The sequence below is a fragment of the Scophthalmus maximus genome, chromosome 13 (assembly GCF_022379125.1).
Source record: "Scophthalmus maximus strain ysfricsl-2021 chromosome 13, ASM2237912v1, whole genome shotgun sequence".
Classification (NCBI taxonomy): Eukaryota; Metazoa; Chordata; class Actinopteri; order Pleuronectiformes; family Scophthalmidae; genus Scophthalmus; species Scophthalmus maximus.
Window position 1 is genome coordinate 19,193,864 of NC_061527.1, and position 18,201 is coordinate 19,212,064.

Consider the following 18,201-nt stretch of genomic DNA (forward strand, 5'->3'; position numbering starts at 1 on the left):
TAAAATAGATTTTACTTATTTTAATGATTGAATAAAATTCCAATAAAAAATGATATTCAAGTATAATAAATAACAAGTGTTAGAATTCAGGTTAACAGCATCTTTTTGGCTGCTCATCTCTAACTCTTTGCCTTGTTTTGCTTTATAAAGCAAGATGTTATCCATATATCTGCTAATAATAATGTCGCTAATATAAATGCTTCTTTCAGCCTAATATTTTTTTAATTTCTTTCTCTCCTCTCCTGCTTTTCTTGGTCTTGGTAGTGCATGGTGAGAGAATGAGCTTTGGCCTCTAGTGGACACTTGCCCCCGAAAATGTTTTTTTATCTGATATTATAATGAAACATTAGAACATTTTGCATGCAACATTTGTGAGTAATTGAAACAGTTTTAGTCAAGTTGAGTGTAATATATACATAACGATAATATTATTGATGTTGGCATGATCTTACTTTTTTGCCTGAAGCTATTTTAAAGTACTGAATCAATTGTAAGGACGACTAAAATGACTAAACATGCTCTGCTTTATACAAAAACATGGGTAATTGTGTTTAGCAACACAAACCATTACTGATAAAACCTAAAGTCAGTGTTGCGTAGGTTCTACATCGTAACAAGCACTTTGTGAACAAAGTGGCCAGCTGGTTCTAAACTGATCATCAGCTCTTTTATAATTAAGTTAATTAATAATTGTTTACTAACATATCAAACCTGGTGCATCATTAAAGTATGCTACACCAATAGGGAGATCATATGGAGGAATTTGCTGAAATGAAGCTAACCTCATGTATTTCCTCTGCTCCAGCTCAACAGTGACTCTGCTACCGACGACACCGCGTCCAACCATGTGGACTCTTTACAGCAGTCTCAGGAGTCGTCTAACAGTGCCCTGACTGAGGAGGCCACTGTCCTTCCCTCTCTGCCCTCCCTCCCTCGGCTGGATAGCCCCCTTTTGGAGATGGCCCACTCAGACAGCGCCAGCAGCCAGCTGCCTGAGGTGCGATCAATCGGGAGCAGCAATAAACTGTGGTGCTCGGGTGCTTTCTAGCTCGTCTGTTCCCTTCTCTTCGACCTTTACCTGCTTTCGCTGTACTTTTCTTGGCTTGTTTGTCATCGAGACAGAGGATCAGCCTCTCTCAGGGAGTTTTGGTTGGGGGCGGGGAGAAAGTGCTGCTACTTTTTTTACTTTATTTTGCATCAATTTGCGTTTGCTGCTTCTGATCCTTCTGCCACTGCTTGCTTTGTCGCTCTGCTCTGGGCTTGGGTGCTGAGGTGCTGGCTCTTGCCCCTCTCAATCGCTATGTTGTGGTGGGGCTTGCTCGTATGATTTGGTGAGAGACAAAAACAAAACGCTCACCTCAGGTCAGCTGTACCTGCTCACCTCCAATAACACAGCAACCGACCGTTCCAACTAAATCCACCATGTAAAACTTGTGAAAAGGACACCGGCTCCTTTGTCCCTGGCAGACGCATGTGTGAGTATGAGTCTATTACAAGTGGTCTGTTGACTTTAACTGAAAACCACTCCTTCTATTTGCTCCTATATTAACAAGTCATAGCTCTTCTTATGATGAGCAGCTTTGCTATCCACTGCTACTGACATTTATCACTTATACTAACCATGGTGAGTATGTCATGTTGTCCTGATTTGCATTTGAACGTCGAGTACAGTGTGGGAATTGCAGAGTCAAAAAGCACAATTTTTAACTGTCAATTTAGGAATAGCATTACCTCATACATATATTTATAAGTTGCTGTCCCTATGCCTGAATGACAGCTCTCCATACACAGAAGCTGAATGTAACTTTCTAGGAACTCCCATCTAGTCAGCGGTCTCAATGCCAGCCCAAGGACATCTCCCCCATCACAGCCCCAGCTCTTAGTGTAATGAGCCCCAGATAAAACCATCAATACTCTTACTCATTCCCTCCAGGACGGCCACGACCACTTCTAAAAGCTTTCTGTAATATAGCTGCTGTCTCTGTGATGTACTGGCTCCCTGCCACACTCAGCTTTCCTAATGCATTAGACTTTTAAATGAAGAAAAAAAAAAAAAAAGACGGGAAAAACCAAGTGCTCTTAATTAGAACCCCTCCTCTGTGACGTATGCACCTCTGTGTGCGTGTTTGACAAACAGAGTTTCCTGTATCCGACTTGTGACTGGTTAAGATTAAAAAATGCCAACGCCTCTCTTAGTGTGTCCACTCCCTTAATGACTTGATGTGTGGTGAATTTGTTACATCACAAATTCAGTCCATCATCTATGTCTAGTTACAGAGTGCCGGGTTATAAATCTGTTCATTCACATGTGAAGTGTGTCGCCGCGTTTCATTCATCTGCTGCCTGTCATTTTGCCACGATACTTCTGTTTTATTAGCGTTGAGGTCGATTTGCTAACGGCATCTCAGTGATGGATTGAAGTAGGCTCCTGTTTATCGATTATTTTTCTTTTAATTTCTTGGGAGAGATGTTCGCTTAGAGAGCGACGCAAAGATCCATGGTTGTGAACACTGTCGAAAGCGCTGACTCAAAAGTCCCTCGTGAATAGTTGAAACCAATATATAATAATATTCTGAAGTATAGGCCATATCTGTCATAATTCAGGCTATACAAATGTTAAACAGTGAATATATGTCATTGTGTAAAATAAGTTTTTATGTGGTATCACCTGAGTGCCCCCGTCTGGTTTTGTGTCACAGGATGCTGTTAGCATGACGGCAGCTGATGAGCTGAGCAGCAGTGTGAGTGAGGACACGGGGTTTTGCAGCGCGACCCCCCTGCCCTCTGACCCGCCGGAGCTCTGTGACCTCCCGGACTCGCACGACCCTCAAGATTCTCAGGATGCTCAGGACCCCCAAGAGACCCTGGACCCTCAGGAAGACCTGGACCCAGCCCCCCCTCCTTTGCTGGCCATAGACACTCCACCGGGGTCCCTCTGTGAGGAGGAATCCCACACGGTCCTGCCTCTGCCTCTGCCTATGATGCCAGAGACGAAGCCCGATCCAGATCCAGACCCGGACAGCACCTGTGGCTCCATGTGGGAGGAAGATGTGACACAAGCCCTGAAGGAGTTGGATGAGCGCTGCGAGGAGGAGGAGGCCGACTTCTCTGGCATGTCCAGGTAAGTGGATCAGAATTCTGTTTTGGACCAGGACCACAAGCTGAATGAATGTTTTTTGATTTAAATTTAGCAAACCACATGTTACTACTTTGGGCCTTATGACATATGACACGAGTTCAGGGTTATATTTTACATTTCCTATCCCCTATGAGAATCAATTTTTTTAACTATACGCTTCATTCTCGAGGTGCTTTGAGCCATCGGACAAACCAAAGCAAGATAAATGCACCACAATTAACACGTCAAAGATTTACATGTAGAAAAACTGAGATCATCTCTGATCATGTCGGGTAAGATTTCAGGCATTTACCCATATTCAGTCGCCAAGCCTCCTCTGAAATAACATTTTGTCTATTAGTTATGACTAGCTAACTTTGTCATGACATATAGTATTACATTTATCAGGGAAAATGAGCAGTAGTGCTAAATATGCACAACAAAATCCACATATTTAATGAGGAAGGTGGTGATTTAGCCCAGCAAGAGATTGTTTTCTGATTGGTCGATCACATTGAATGTTCACTCTGTAGTTAATAAACAGTGCAGCATGTTGCAATGTCTGAGGAGGGGAGAGAAAAAAATGTCCCATGGGCACGATTTACTACTGTACCTCTGCTTACCAACTCCCCGAGATAAACCTCATTGGAGGTGTCCACTAAAGAAAGCAATGTCTCTAAAATCACACTGCATGAATTTACATAATCATTTTCACTTCTTATTGTGATGAAAAGGATGTGTGGATCAAGGATAATTAAAGTATGGCTGTTTATGAAGGTACCTAGACTAGCTTTTGTGACTTTTGCAATGGTATAATGGGTAATTTCTTGCTTGGCATGGATCCCTTAGTGGGCTGGGACTGTGGAGGTGGGCCAGGGTGGGCTGGCTCCAGTCACCTCAACATTCCCCCTTTTCAAGGTCAGCAAATTCAAGCTGGAGGACAGTTAGAAAGTCAGGGTTTTAACACGTCACTCATTTAGCCTAGTACTTTCTTACAACACTGTATTGGAGGTCTTGTTCTACGCTGAGTCACACATGATTGATAGGCAAACGTGTGAGTGGAGTGTACTCTAAGTGATTGTCTGCAAAACAGCAGGGCATGTTGAATATTTTTTTCTGTGTGTGAGGATTTGTGAGCGGGAGAAGGCGACACGAAAAAAAGCTCGGCAAGCATTCGACCATTGTGCGGTCGGCAGCTGCCTGTGCTTGGCATAAACGTGTGTTTGTGTCGGTGTGAAGATGCTCAGCTTGCACAGAGCTCCCTGCAGTCCTGTGTGGGATGGGAGTGTGGTGCACTGGTGCTGTTGGCAGTTGCAGCACAGTCGTGCTGACGACGAGGGGAGAGAGTGAGGGAAAGAGAAGCAAGAGTTGGGGTGAGGATGAGGACAGAGACTGTGTCAGCTACAGCGATCGGCAGCGCAGGCTTTAGATATTTATATTCTGTCTGCTTTTTCCGACTGTTTGGTCCTACTGGCCTGTGAGTATCTGCTGTGCATGTGTGTGTTCGCGCGCGTGTTTATCGAAATGTGAGTGTGGGAGAGAGAGAGCAAGATGTTTGCATGATGCTAATATGCTATTAGCTCATATGTTGTTATTGTGCGAAAGCACTGCAGTAGATAAGAGCTCAATATACTGCAGCAAAATCTGCGCTGAGCGAGGCAGAGGTGCTGCGATGCGAGCTTGTTTACTTTGCAGCCGTGACGACGAGCGTGTGTGTGTATTTACATTTGTCCTTCAGTGAAGACTGAGGGGAGTGTTGTGGAACATGTCCAACTCTAGCTCATTGGCCCTGTGTGTGTTTCAGTCAAGATGAAGGCGACGCAGACTGCTTCCCAGAGATCCAGGCCTCTCCGCCCCCTTCGCCCTTCCTCTCTGCCATCCTGGCTGCATTCCAGCCTGTTGCCTATGACAATGAGGAAGACGCTTGGCGTTGCCATGTCAACCAGATGTTGTCAGACACAGACGGCTCCTCTGCTGTTTACACGTTCCACGTGTTCTCCCGACTCTTTGAGGTAAATGCCCACTAAATGTTTTGTTGCATCTGCCATCTGGTTAACCAGTCAGCCTTCTCAACAAGATGTTTATTTCCTTTTTTTAATTCCACATCCTGCATTCAATGCAGAGCATTCAGAGGAAATTTGGCTCCATCACCCATTCCTCAGTTCGCTTCCTTGGGGAAAGGCTCCAGCGGATGGGTAATCAGTTCCTCAGCTCCCTGGAGGTCATGACGTCTCGCTCCCAGTGCCCCACTGTGCTGCTGGATGCCGAGACGGTGAGGCTGTTCTGCATGGTTGTCTGCAAATCATTTTATTTAAACTGATGGAGCTAGAATACGGTCGTGTGGTTTCAGTAAGACATACAGTACCTGTCATTTTTGCAAAAAAAACACTTTGCTGCATGTTATGCATATTCCTTATGTGTACGTGTGTCCTGAAGTAGATATTTTCCTGTCATGTACTGCGTGTGTATCGGGGTGTTTTTGTAGGTTAATGTGTATGTGGTGTCCTGTGTTGCTGTTGTAGCTGGTCTCTTGTGGACTGTTGGAGACTCTGAAGTTTAGTGTGCTGGAGTTGCAGGAACACCTGGACACCTACAACGCCAAGAGAGAAGCAGCAGAGCTCGTAAGTCCCCACGTACAGTATAAACCGCGCTCATCACATCCATGCTTTCCCATTCTCTTTGAACCTCTCCCCTCGGGGCACATCGCCTCACTTCCTCTTTGAGAATCACAGAATGCCACGACTGCAGTTTTAGCTGCTGCGTCAGGATGTGAATGTGTTTGTGTGTGTGTTTGTGGGAGCGACTATAAGGAACTGTCTCATAATGCCATCTCATCTCAAGAGATGAGCTTAGGAAGCATTCTCCGACTGCCCTTTATCCCTATGCCGTTGTGCCATGGACGGACCAGGAGGATGTAATGACAAACAGCTGATGCTATGCAAGATAAGCCCTAGTGTGTCTCATCAGTGGCGCAGACATTGAATCAGTGTTGCCTGCCAGTAGATTTAGCTGCCGTTAGTGTCTGCATCACTAGTGACATCCCCTGCTGAAGAGATAAAAATAACCCTCAGCGCTCCTAAATCAGTTATAGAGGGCCGGGCAGGAGGAACGACGGTGGGGGAGGGGAATGAGGAGAAGAGATGAGATTGGAGAGGGTTCTGGGATGCAGGGGTGCTAATTGAATGAGACGGCAATGGTCTCTGGAGGGCTGGATACCATCCTGTTCTCTGGAACAGGCCTTCCTTTAATTCGCTAAGTACAACAATCATATTAAATCTCCTCCCTGGGCAACCTCTATCATACACGCACATGCATGAAGATGCGTACAGTGGAGTCCAAAAGTCTGAGGACACTGTATTTCCTCGCTTTACCCTTATCTGTACATGATTTTTTTCTTTTCTTGTCTCTCACCCATAGTGGCTAGAGAACTGCAGGAAAACGTTTGGGGACAAAGACAGCGACCAACATCTCAACACTCATGCACAGGTAGGAATCGACACGAACACGTGGATGTTGTTTGTGTTCATGAATTTGACTTTTCATGGAAAAAGAATGCAACTGCAAGATGAGGGAATTTTCTAACCTGTGAGGTGAGTCTTAAAGACCAACTGAAATCTATTTTTTTTTCTGCATGCATATATATGCATGTATATTTTACTTTTTTGGGGTGTTTTAATGACGACGCTCCCCATCTGCGTACTCATTCGCAAGAGTGTTTCCATACAGCCAATCAAACAGTTTCATTGTAAAAAATATATTTGCAAAAATTCTTCTGCACGTGAGCTTGTTGAATCACCAAACAAAGACTGTTCAGTTGATCAGATCATCAGCTTCAGTACAACACATTACATCTGAAGTTATGGCTGGAGTTTAACTTTGTCTCTTGCTCCCCTGCTGGTGCTCAGCCTGTCAGCTGCTGTCAGACACACACTGACACAACTCAGGCAGCTGAGACAAAAAAAAGGCAAACTATTTTCCCCCCTTTTTTTCTGTTTTCATTATAAAAAAAACATTAGCAGTAACTTTAAATAAAACATGACATTAACATCATCTGCAAAAAGGGATGTCTAGATGTGATTTCAGTTGGACCTGCAGGGTTGTTTTGTTTTGCGGCATGATTATATCTGTTTGGCAAAGATGCCATAGAGATAATTAAGTTGGACAGAATGAAGAGAGTTAAAAATGTTCCGATTTTCCAGTCCTTAGTCTCTCTGAGTCTCTGCGCGGCCGCTCGCTCCTCATCCTCCGGTTGTTGACACTCCTGGCACAGATCTGTGGACTCACAGCTTCCCTGTGTTCTCCACCCACAGACGGGCTGTCAGGAAGAAACTGACATGCTCGTCTCAGGGGCAACACACTCTCTTTCCTTCCTCTCTCTGTAGCCCCCCCCCCTCATCATACGTGCTCGGTACCACTGAAGTGAGCTCATGTGTTAGAGGGAGATGATGAAGCGCTGCTCTTTGTCCGTCAGGTCACTGTGTCTCCGCTGCCATGTTACAGCTCACTAATTCTTGGTCTTTCTCCCCTTCTGTTTTGTTTGTTGTTTTTTTTGTGTGTGACCTGCTCACCTTCTTGCTTAGCAAATGGAAAATCTAGCAGTAAGTGGTTCTCATATTATGGACTCTATAATAATAATAATAACAATAATCATGACATTCAGACAAAAACACTGACCACCTCATCTCTCTGTACACACTGTACCTGTGCTGTTGACATCCACAGACTGCGCTCTGCAACCATCCCCATCTCAATCTGTGTCTCTGTCTCTGCCTTGATCATGGTCATGCAACCCCTACCCACCCACCCACCCAATCATAATGTTATCCTTTATTGCAATATATGCTTTTTGTCTTCTGTTGCTACATCTGGACTGGAGAATCAACGTCTTAACATCTCGTCTGCTGATAGATGAACACGTGTAAACATGTATTGTAACAGAGTTAGTGTTGATTCCTGGGTGGATGTAAGGTCTTGTAAGGTTTATATTACTTTCATTTTGCATGATTATTATTGTTCCACTTCCATATCTGGTCAAATGTTTTTTTTTTTATCCCTCCATGTTTTCCTGGATTAGGGTCCTAGTGTTTAGTCCTTCATCTAGTCAGCCATACCTGGGCTCGTACAGTACGGTGGCCCTTAAGGAGCATAACAAGTGATGGTGATGGACACTTCTCAAAATTGAGATCTCCCGACTAATTCTAGTGTTAGTCTCACATCTCGCTCCGCGGCCCCCGAAACCGGACGGCACCTCGTTAACCCTTTCCTCTACTCCCACGTCTCTAACCCAGGAATACCCATCCGTCTCAATCATCCGATCAAATTTCAGTGCGGCCGAGGCGATCCTAAGCCAGTGGGTGAAGTTTGTTTGCTTCTCTCCGTCTCTCTAGGAGCTGGAGTTGTGCCGCAGGCTCTATAAGCTGCACTTTCAGCTGCTGCTGCTCTTCCAGGCCTACTGCAAGCTCATCAGCAAGGTGGACACCATCAAGAGGGAGGCAGAGGTGAGACCCAAACACACCGGAAGTGTTTTCCAAAATGAGCTGGATGTGCCTGAGTTAGGTTTTCATTAAGCTGTTCTGAAAAACATTTTACATTTAGCTGGAGCTTCAAATTTATGTTAGAAAGGCAACACGAAATTGACGGATGATCGGTTTGATTGCAAATTGCATTACTCTGCATCCTGCTGTTGAAGCACTATATTCCACTGACCTTTGCCTCACTCTCGCTTTTTTATAAATGTTTTTCCATAACAAATCAGTTCAGTTTTATTCGACATTTGAATAATACATCAGTCAATCAGTCGCATTGTGAAATCCAGTGAAGCTGTTGGTTAACCATCTTCCTTTACCCACAGGTTAGTTAGATAACCTCTTCTGTATGTGTACTGTTGTGGGCTGCATCTCCATGGAGCTTTAATCAGATTAAAGTACTTCATGAAATAACTCCTCATATGGAGCGATGGGGCTCAGCTGTTTCAATCAATATCTAAACCGGCTTTGTTTTTGCTGATTTCCTGGGTAGTTTTTGTACCCATGTGCTACGTTATGCAGTGCTTTGATGTTAATATATTTATGTGGGTTTTTTTCCGAAGGTGACAAACATGTCTGAAGAGCTCACCATCCTCGAGAGCTGTTTGAAGGAGGCGGAGACGAGACCCGACAGTCAGGAGGACGTGTGCATGTCGGATGCTGCCCAGACCAACACGGAGACGGCCATCCAGTCGCTCATCGAATCCCTGAGAGCCCGAGACTTCGGGTCGGCGCTCACGCAGGTCAAAATCTTCAGGTGAGACGGAACAAAAAACAAATCTTCTGACGCAAATGAAGACACAAGGGAAACTTACAGTTGTCAATGCTGTAATAACGGGACAATTAAATGTTTAGTGAAGTGACAAAGAAACAGAATATCGCTGTATGCAGCTTTTCAGATGTGCTGGCTCTCGTTGCATTATCAATGTCATTTTAGTACCTTTTCTAGTTTCATATCACTTTTTTTCTCTGTGACCCTTTTGATATTAAATAGGTTAAACAACCTTAATTCAACTAATTGATCAAAATGATTAATAACTAACTAATGCCATGAGCTTACTGAGGATAGAACAAACCTACATGTAGCATCACTTTCAGTCATAGAACTCTCAAATTTAATGCCATTTATCAATATGACACTGATTAAAGTGGGTAAAGGAAAAACTGCTACAAACCTTTTCTCTTTTTTTTCTTGATATCTAAAAGTATAGTAGATGTAAACAAGCACCCAGTGCAAAATTAACGGCTCTGAATTAATAGAATCAGTAAGAAAGGATGTGTAACTCACTGCTGGAGGCACTTTCTCCTTGATCATAACTTCTCATACTTTCTGACCTCCGCCCTCTCCTGTCCTCAGGTCCATGTGGCCCAACGACATCTTTGGCAACGAGACGGACAACGCAATTCAGACCCTCCTGCACATCTACTTCCGTCACCACACGCTTGGCCAGACGGGCTGCCTGGCGGTGGTGGGCCCCAGCAGGGACCTGTCTCAGGCTAGCACCCGCCTCATGGAGCTCAACCTGCAGATCCGCGAGGCTCTGAGCCAGGCCCAGGCCTGCCAGGCCCACACCACCATGGTCAGCACTGGACTGTGAGCATGTGGTACTGCAGACTAGACTGGACAGTAGTCCCCCCCCCCTCCCCCTCTCAGCTGTCGACAGAGCGTAGACAGTGAGGGGCCTCAGGAGGACGAGAGAGACTCCACCTTTTAAAGGGCTAAAGGATGTGTGGGAATAACTGTGACTCTTAATATATATTATTACATGTATGAATGCTTTAAGCTAATCTCTTTTCCCAGACTAAGCCAACTTGCAAAATTCAGTTGCAATAAGTCATGTGGTGGAAGGCGTGGTGGGATGATACCTTTTGTTTGTTTTTGTTTTTTTGATTGAAGATTTTTTTTAATTTTAATTTTAATTTTTTTTTTGTTGCTGGATCTGACATGATGAGCATATCATACTGAGCGGCGGCCTCTTTGGCGGCTGGGAGATGGTGTGTGTGTGTAAGGAGCATGTAAGCCAGTCCCGTGAGGAGGTGTCGTACGTGTGTGAGGACGCACACACCGTTAAGATTCATAAGCAAAAAACAGGAAAAAAAATCTTGTTTAAAAGTTTTCCAGAGCAAGCTTGAGAGAAAAGCACTGCAAGAATATTTTTTTGAGAAATGTATTTTTTATTAGAGCTAACATCCTAGGTTGTAAATGTTAGGGTATTTAACATGTCATTGTGACCCTGTGAGAGACGTTCTGCCTTCAGGGAGTGTAAAAAGAGAAATATATATCTGTTTATCGATCTGCTTCGAGAGCACCTGCAGCAGGTCTCCACGCAAAACTCACTCTTAAACCAAATAAGTAGCTGCCTTTAGAGACTCTCGACTGTGTGATATATATTGGAGATTCTGGTGTACGCTCACACACACAATGCATATAATTGCACACAGGTGCAGACTGGCTACCGCTCATTATGGAAACATAACTTATTTTACTCTGTATATATTTTAGAAAATGTATAGTGTAAAACCAGTATTTTTCCCTTGTACTTTTGTGTATGCACTGTTCATCCGAGGAGGATGTATGTATAAAGCTAATGTGATGAGAGAAAGCCAAGACCACATTTGAATCATTCACCATCCTCTCCACCTCCGTCATCCAAATTTCCCCCAAAGGCTGCCTCGGTTGGAGGGTGTGGTCATCTAGAAGGGGGGCGGGACTCATTTGGGACACGCCGCCCGTCTGCCTTTGTGATGGGGACGGCATAGGAGATCTAATGTAGCCTTCATCTCCCGTTGGACCCCACCTATCCAGCTGAGGCGCTCCTATGCATTCCTTCTCTCTAACTGATCGCCCCATGAAGATTTGTGTTTGTCCATCCATGTAGGTCAATCGCAGCGCTCCTCCTTATTTTGATCTTTGGAAATGGCCGTCATTGAAGCTGCACTGTGCTTTCGAAGGAAAAAAAAGAAAAAAAACAGGCCCTTCTTGCTGCTGTGACTGCAGGACATGAATTGTCGTGTGAATGCTTTCTGCAAATATTATCATGGCATGGTAACAGTCACTGTACTTACTCCCCCCCCCCCCGCACACACTGCTCACCTGGTACATTTGAATGCTGTTCTTAATTATTTAATGAATACATTATTTACCTGGAAGATGTTTTAAGGGAGAGGTGCATTCCTTTTCCCCCCCCTCTTCACTCACATACCAGCCTTCTCTCTGGATAAATAAAAACCTTATCCTAAACATAATGAACTTGGTCATGAGTGGTAACGAGTCAATGAATGTACTGTAGTTGCCCACTTGCAGGAAGTACAGGAAGTTACATTCTGACTGGTTCAACTTCAGGTTGAAGCCCCCAACTTCTACCACACATTTAGGGTGCGGTATAATTGTCCTTCCCATCTACTATTCCTTGACCTCAGTGGAAAACGTCTTGCTGTCAAGGAAAGTTGTGAGGGAGGACTGATACGAGCCGACAGCAGTGCTCAGAGAATACAAATCCACTTTAAAGTCATCGGCGTGGTGAAACTGCAAAATACGTAGCGGCTCCATCAGCATGTTTGTGCATTTTACCACTGTGTGACATCAGATGGAAATTATTTATCATCCGTCTCTTCTGGGTCATTCATACTTCTTCGGATTGAATAGTTAACTATCGCTGCCGCATTGAATTTCAGGGCATCATTCCGCATAGGAAGGTCCAGTGTACCCTATGCTAAAGGATAGCAAAGGAAGCATTGGGGCACCTTTCTTTAACATTTAGAGAATCCGAATAGCTCGCATGGCTGCCGATGAAATATTTCCAGGTCACGTCAAGATTTAGTAAACTTCCTAAGCCAATGTGACAATTCGACTACCCTTAATCCCTGTAAAAGCAGAGTTGTATCTCGACCTTTAATCTGCCGTTAATCCTCAACTGCAGGAGTCAGTTTGAGTTAAATGAGGCTACTTCCAGAGTCTTTGGGTCAAATCTCCACAGGTTAATAACTCGGTGGTGTGAGTGAACACAGTGCTCCAGAACAGAGTGCATGTAGCCATTTAATACACTTCAAAGTGTTGCTCTTACAACTTATCAACAAAACAGGCATTGAAATTAAGTATTGAATCGTCGTGTGCATTACGGCCAAGATGCCATTACTGCATCTGTGAACGTGGCACTGGGCTGAAGGATGTGCACAGCACCTGTGCTGATGTATTAAAGGCAGAGTTCGGTGGAGATGCTCCTCAGATGATGTATTTGAAGCTGAATGTGCTGTCGCAGGAGAGACTCTTGCCTTTGCATCTGCCGCACAAGTCCTGTCTGTGGGGCCGTTTGGGGTCGACGTGGCGTTGTGTTATTGCACAGGAACAACGGGCTTTGTTGCAAGTCTGGAAAAAAACAAAAACAAAGTGGGTGGTGGCTTGAGTTTAAAAAAAAGGGACTTGTGCGCCGTTTTCATTGACAGAACAAAAGCTCACGTGACATGTGATGTCCTCCACGCGATATGGGTTGAACTCCTTTTGGCATTTCCTACAGTACTGCTTGAAGTAAACCTGGAACACAGAACTTCGATGAGGACAGGTTCTCACAATGCAGCACACCACTCTCTTGCCGAGCCCTGTCTTGGTGTGACTGGGTAGTGACTGAACTTTGGGTGCCTCAGACATATGTGCTCACCTTGTTGGTGCCCTGAACACACCACACGTAGGCACTCTCCCATCGCAGATTATCTTCTCTGCAGTGGTAATATCCGTACTTCTGTTCCAGGAACTGATGAGACAAAAAAGGCAAGTCAATGGCTTTGTTCGCTTCATTAGTGTCAATACAATAAAATAAAAAATAAAACAGATCTGAACTGTTCTTACACCAAAAAGAATCGGAGGCCACTGGCAGTGAATCATATAAAAGTGGGAAACAATATGTGAACTCCCTTTCAGGATGAAACTTCCTTCTGAACTTAACAGGAAGTCAATTTTGACTGAATACTTTACTTTAGGGGGGAATGAATTCAGATTTATTCTGAGAGTTCTTGATTTTTTAAGGAATATTAGTGTCAATGTGGTGAACAAGAAATAATTGGCTTAGATGAACTCTGACAACTTTTGTTGTAGAGTTAAAAAAAATGAATGTGAACCAAATGTAATGTCTACAATAGACTACATGGCGGCTCGGCAGAGAACGTGGAGGATCGCGGTCACCTCTCCATCACCGGGCCGTTTACGCACCTGGAACCTCACACGCGCCCTGACCTTTGACCCCTCCGCGGCGGGCTGCACCTCCTCGCCCTTCGCCGGTCTGGACCGGAGCTCGTCGCGCTCCTCGGCCCCCTTCACGGCCTCGGGCGGGTCACCGGGAGGCGGCTCGGCCTCACCGCAGGAGGCCTCCTTGTTGTTGTTGTTGTTGTTGTTGTCGTCGTCGACCAGGAAGGAGGTGACGCTTCTGTAGGCGATGGGCGAGTACACAGCGAGGGTGCGGGGGTAACGCACTCCCCCCGCCGCCTTGGGGCTGCCGCCGCCGCCGCCGCGCGTCGCCGGCTCCGGCTGACCTTTGCGCCGGAAGTCCCGCTTCACGGCCAGCAGCGTCCTCGGGCCGATGGCGCACTGCACCGAGGCGTCCCTCTTGGGGTTCACCTGCACCGCCACGTCCTTGGTGTTGGCCTTCCGGAGCCTCGGGGTGAGCTTGGGGTTGATCTGCGAGAGGATGGACTTGAGCTGCGCGCGCTGCTGGTTGTTGAAGGCGTCCGACGCGTCGCCGTAGTGGGAGAGGTAGGTTTTAACCTTCCAGCCCGCGTCTTTGGCCCTGGGGTACCTGCCCGTGTAGGGGTTGTAGGACGAATAGAAGTAGCTGTCGACTGGCTCGTCACCGTACGTCGCCATTTTGTGCTCAACCAACCAAGGCAGCGAGGCGAAGCGATTTAAATAGACGCGGCGTCCATCAGGCCCTGATCCCGGTCAGGTGCGGAGCAGGTGACGGACACGTGACGCGGTAAACAAGCTGCTCTCTGTACACTTGCTTTTTATTTTCCTCATACAGTTGTTCATACTATTCACATATTGTACAATATTTCAGACTTTCTTAAATGTTTGCTCTGTTTATACAGTAATTTACCATCATGAATAGTTTTGTGAGGTGTATTGAGTTCCTCTTTCACACACACACACACACACACACACACACACACACTAATAATAATAATAATAATAATACATTTCATTTACAGAGAACTTTTCATTGCTAAAAGCGATCTCGAATCTCACTCTCTCACACACACTGTCTTACACTGCTGCACTCCGATGATGTTGGCATGGTTAATCTCATGTACAGGTAACACAGCAATGTTTTTTGGTCTTCTTTTTAAAAATCAATATATATTAGACATGAATCAGGCATTTTACGTTGAATGAATAAAGCCTATGACACGAAGCACCTTTATTGACGGCAGTATGTCCGGATTTACCTGCACAGTCTCCCTTTTTTTCCCCCATGATTTCCTTTATGAATGACTGTGATTAATCCACCTGCTGCTCCACAACACAATGTAGTTTTTATTATTATTATCTATTTTAGTAAATTAAACTGGGGTTGGATCAGGGGGACAGGGGTCCAAGGTGATGGTGTTCGGGTCACTCACTGTCACGGCACCATAGGACGAGTCAAAGTCCTCATCGTCGTTAAACCGTTGATACGTTATATCCGTGTCCTGGCCGTGCCCCGCGGGCTCCGCCTTGTGCAGGACCTCCTTCCTGTACATCCTGTAGGCCAGGATGAAGATGCCCGCCTCGGCCGCCTGGAACAGGGCGTACAGCAGCGGGAACATGTACATCCCCCCCATCAGCTGAGGGGGGAAGGCCAGCTTCAGGATGGCGGTGCACAGCTGCACGTTCTGGCAGCCGGTCTCCAGGGAGACCGAGCGGCGGCAGTTGGGCGGCAGGTCAAAGAGCACGGCCAGGCCGTAACCCGCGGCATAGCCGCACAGGGGCATCAGGAGGGCCACCACGTAGACGGAGGGTGGGATGGTGGACAGCAGCTCCGGCCCCAGCATCGCTCCGGTCAGGATGAAGAGCGTGATGAGGGTGACGAGCAAAGACCACAGGGAGGCCTGGAGAGACAGGGAGTCAGGATGGAGGTGGAATCACTTAAAGTACTTTTTTGTTTGGTTTTTATTCATTTTTAACCATAAGTGATTATAATGAAAGGAGGGGATTCATGTGTTGTCAAGGCTTTGGTTTTTGAGTTATGTCGTTAAAACTGGCTTGAAATGGATGTGATGTTCTGAACACATGGGCTGGACTCTGCTGTCTAAAGTCACTGTCTATTGCCAGTGACGTGTCCCTCCATCATGTGTGGCTGTTACTAGAAAGGAGTGGGAGGAGCTCTTCCTGACACACCTCTGATGTCACTGCTCCCGCGGCGCAGCATCCCCCCTCTGCTCGCCATGGGCGCAGAGAATTACGCAGTGCGCTTTTGCGCAAAGGTGGTCCTAAACTTAAAGGACTCGGGGCATGAGCGACACAAAATTTGAATGACCTAAAGTAATTTAAAACGTACACACACAAATAAAAAAGAAAGTTTGACACTTTACCTTTAAAACAATGTCGGCCACGCGCGTGTAGCGGTATCGCAGCATCACCCCTAAACCGATGGGGATGAGGGTGCTGCACAGGGTCAGGATGATGGCCCCGAAGGGCATGAGGTTCACCACGGGCGTGTTGATCCAGGCGCGACTGTAGATCCACAGGCACAGCGGCATCAGCACGAGCGCCAGCAGCGTGGACGAGATGGTCATGATGATGCTGGGGAGAGAGGAGCACAGGACAGAGGATGGATCGATGTGAACATTGGTCACAGTGTTGGATCAGTTTCGTTAAGTGTGAATACATATATCCTTGAGAGAGACGTTTAGTTAAGAGTAAAGTTTAAACTTTACACCAGTGCGTAATCGGTTGAATAATAAGCGCACAAACGACAGTCCAAACTTTACTTTGGACTACCTTAGGTTCATCTCTCCGTGCGCCAGCAGAGACAGGATATTGGACAAGTTTCCTCCCGGACAGCAGCCGCAGAGGAGAACGGCCATCGCCGCCACATCATCCAGAGAGAAGGCTAGAGCCAGGAGAAAGGCCACCAAGGGCATGATGACGAACTGACACACCAGCGCCAGCAGCACCCCGACGGGTCTGCGGATGTGCTCGCCCAGCTGGCTGATGTCCACCGTGCAGCCCAGGCCCAGCATGGTGAAGCAGAGGACGAGTCCCACGAACACGTTGATCCCGTGACTGAGCGGGGAATCCCAAAAGGCGGGCACCAGGTGGGGGGATTCCGTCGGCGGGGCGGCCATGAACTCCGCTGTCCTGAGCGTGCCGCCCGTGAGGAAGATGGCACCGCTGGCCGCTCCTGGTCCCGCCGTGGCTCCGTCCACCGGGAAATCCACAACTTGCTGCTTCAAAGTGTCCGGCATCAGAAAGTCTATGAAGCCAGCTTTGTGTGCGTCCTCACCGAACAGGCTGGAGTTCTCCATGGCGCAACAGGAGGACAGTCTCCACTGGCGGGTCGTGTCCGTCCGTAGGCGCTCGTGCGTAAAATGGTTCCCCTAGTGGCACACTGTCACTAGTGAGGAGCTGCGGAGCGTCCGGCGGCCAGAGGACGTGATGGTGCCATGGCACCGGCAGTTTTAAAGTGACTCACTGAGTCCAACCGGTGCCACGGATTGGTTCACCGACAGACGCACATAGAGCCGGAGGGGAGTCAGCACACGGTCCTCCGCCGGAGTGGACCGGCCAATCAATAACGCCCATGCACGCTGCTCCTTTTGTGCTTAACGTCGCTCGCTCGGAGGAGAAAGGTCCGGGAAATATCAATCTAATTACTTTAAAGGGACAGTTTTCCACTTGTGAAAATCATAACCAACACACCAGAGGCTATTCCCCCCCAACACTCGTGTTGGTTTATGAAGGAGATCATCCCAAACTCATGGGAAATGAAGCTGTGGTGAAGACAGCTGTTTGTCGAGGTTGAGTGAGCACAAGAAAAGCTCGAGTGGAAAAAAAAATCGGTGCTAATCTTTATATTTGTGCAGCAAAGTATGAAAATCTGCCTCCCGGTTCTTTTGTTGGCCGCGCTGCTGCTTCCTCCAGTGACCGTGCGCATTACGCGTCCTCGACTAAAACATCTACAGCAGTGTGGTGCATATAGGTTCCATGTGAGGTGAAAGTAATGATAGAATAGAATGCTGGAATCAGAAGAAGTGCGTTGGAACCGCTCACGTTACTTAATTGACAATATGAAGATGAAGTTGCTGATAAAAATATAAAGGGGACATTTCATGTGACTCAGATGGTAAAAGTGCAGCAGCAGTTAAAGTCCTGGTGTGTGTCTGGATGTGACGTTATTGGTGAATTTACCCTCTAAATATATTGTCGTTGCGGTTTGTCCTGGTGAGTCTGGCCACTACATAATTAATTACAAATGTGTAAACTAATCTTAATTTAGTTGATTAAACATAAATGATAAAAAATGTGCAAAGTAACTACACCTGACATGATTAGAAATAACAAATACTTGATTCAGAGGTTTCTGAAGG

General features: G+C 46.3%; 3 protein-coding genes across 21 annotated transcripts in view; 1 reads left to right on the top strand and 2 right to left on the bottom strand.

Moving 5' to 3' along the window:
- fryl (furry homolog, like) overlaps nucleotides 1–11,889 on the top strand; it is a 60,152-nt gene extending 48,263 nt beyond the window's left edge. For 16 of the 19 annotated variants that reach the window (XM_035646801.2, XM_035646800.2, XM_035646805.2 and 13 more), the window contains 10 exons: nucleotides 806–997; nucleotides 2,700–3,121; nucleotides 4,923–5,130; nucleotides 5,241–5,390; nucleotides 5,641–5,739; nucleotides 6,536–6,604; nucleotides 7,699–7,716; nucleotides 8,506–8,616; nucleotides 9,207–9,400; nucleotides 10,001–11,889. In XM_035646801.2, the coding sequence (XP_035502694.1) occupies nucleotides 806–997; nucleotides 2,700–3,121; nucleotides 4,923–5,130; nucleotides 5,241–5,390; nucleotides 5,641–5,739; nucleotides 6,536–6,604; nucleotides 7,699–7,716; nucleotides 8,506–8,616; nucleotides 9,207–9,400; nucleotides 10,001–10,241 (1,704 nt within the window). In that variant the 3' untranslated portion in view covers nucleotides 10,242–11,889. The remainder of the gene's footprint in view (nucleotides 1–805; nucleotides 998–2,699; nucleotides 3,122–4,922; nucleotides 5,131–5,240; nucleotides 5,391–5,640; nucleotides 5,740–6,535; nucleotides 6,605–7,698; nucleotides 7,717–8,505; nucleotides 8,617–9,206; nucleotides 9,401–10,000) is intronic. The other 3 variants (XM_035646791.2, XM_035646811.2, XM_035646810.2) reach the window with 1 other exon arrangement.
- A 772-nt stretch (nucleotides 11,890–12,661) lies between these two features.
- On the bottom strand, nucleotides 12,662–14,575 carry zar1 (zygote arrest 1). The gene is made up of 4 exons (XM_035646828.2): nucleotides 13,847–14,575; nucleotides 13,299–13,391; nucleotides 13,100–13,174; nucleotides 12,662–13,009 (listed from the first exon to the last, which is right to left on the bottom strand). Exons 1-4 carry the CDS (start codon nucleotides 14,495–14,497, stop codon nucleotides 12,866–12,868), a joined length of 963 nt encoding a protein of 320 aa, XP_035502721.2. The 5' UTR covers nucleotides 14,498–14,575; the 3' UTR covers nucleotides 12,662–12,865.
- A 44-nt stretch (nucleotides 14,576–14,619) lies between these two features.
- On the bottom strand, nucleotides 14,620–17,510 carry slc10a4 (solute carrier family 10 member 4). Its single transcript, XM_035646827.2, has 3 exons — nucleotides 16,613–17,510; nucleotides 16,204–16,414; nucleotides 14,620–15,720 (listed from the first exon to the last, which is right to left on the bottom strand). Exons 1-3 carry the CDS (start codon nucleotides 17,137–17,139, stop codon nucleotides 15,193–15,195), a joined length of 1,266 nt encoding a protein of 421 aa, XP_035502720.1. The 5' UTR covers nucleotides 17,140–17,510; the 3' UTR covers nucleotides 14,620–15,192.
- Between the last annotated feature and the right edge of the window lie 691 nt (nucleotides 17,511–18,201).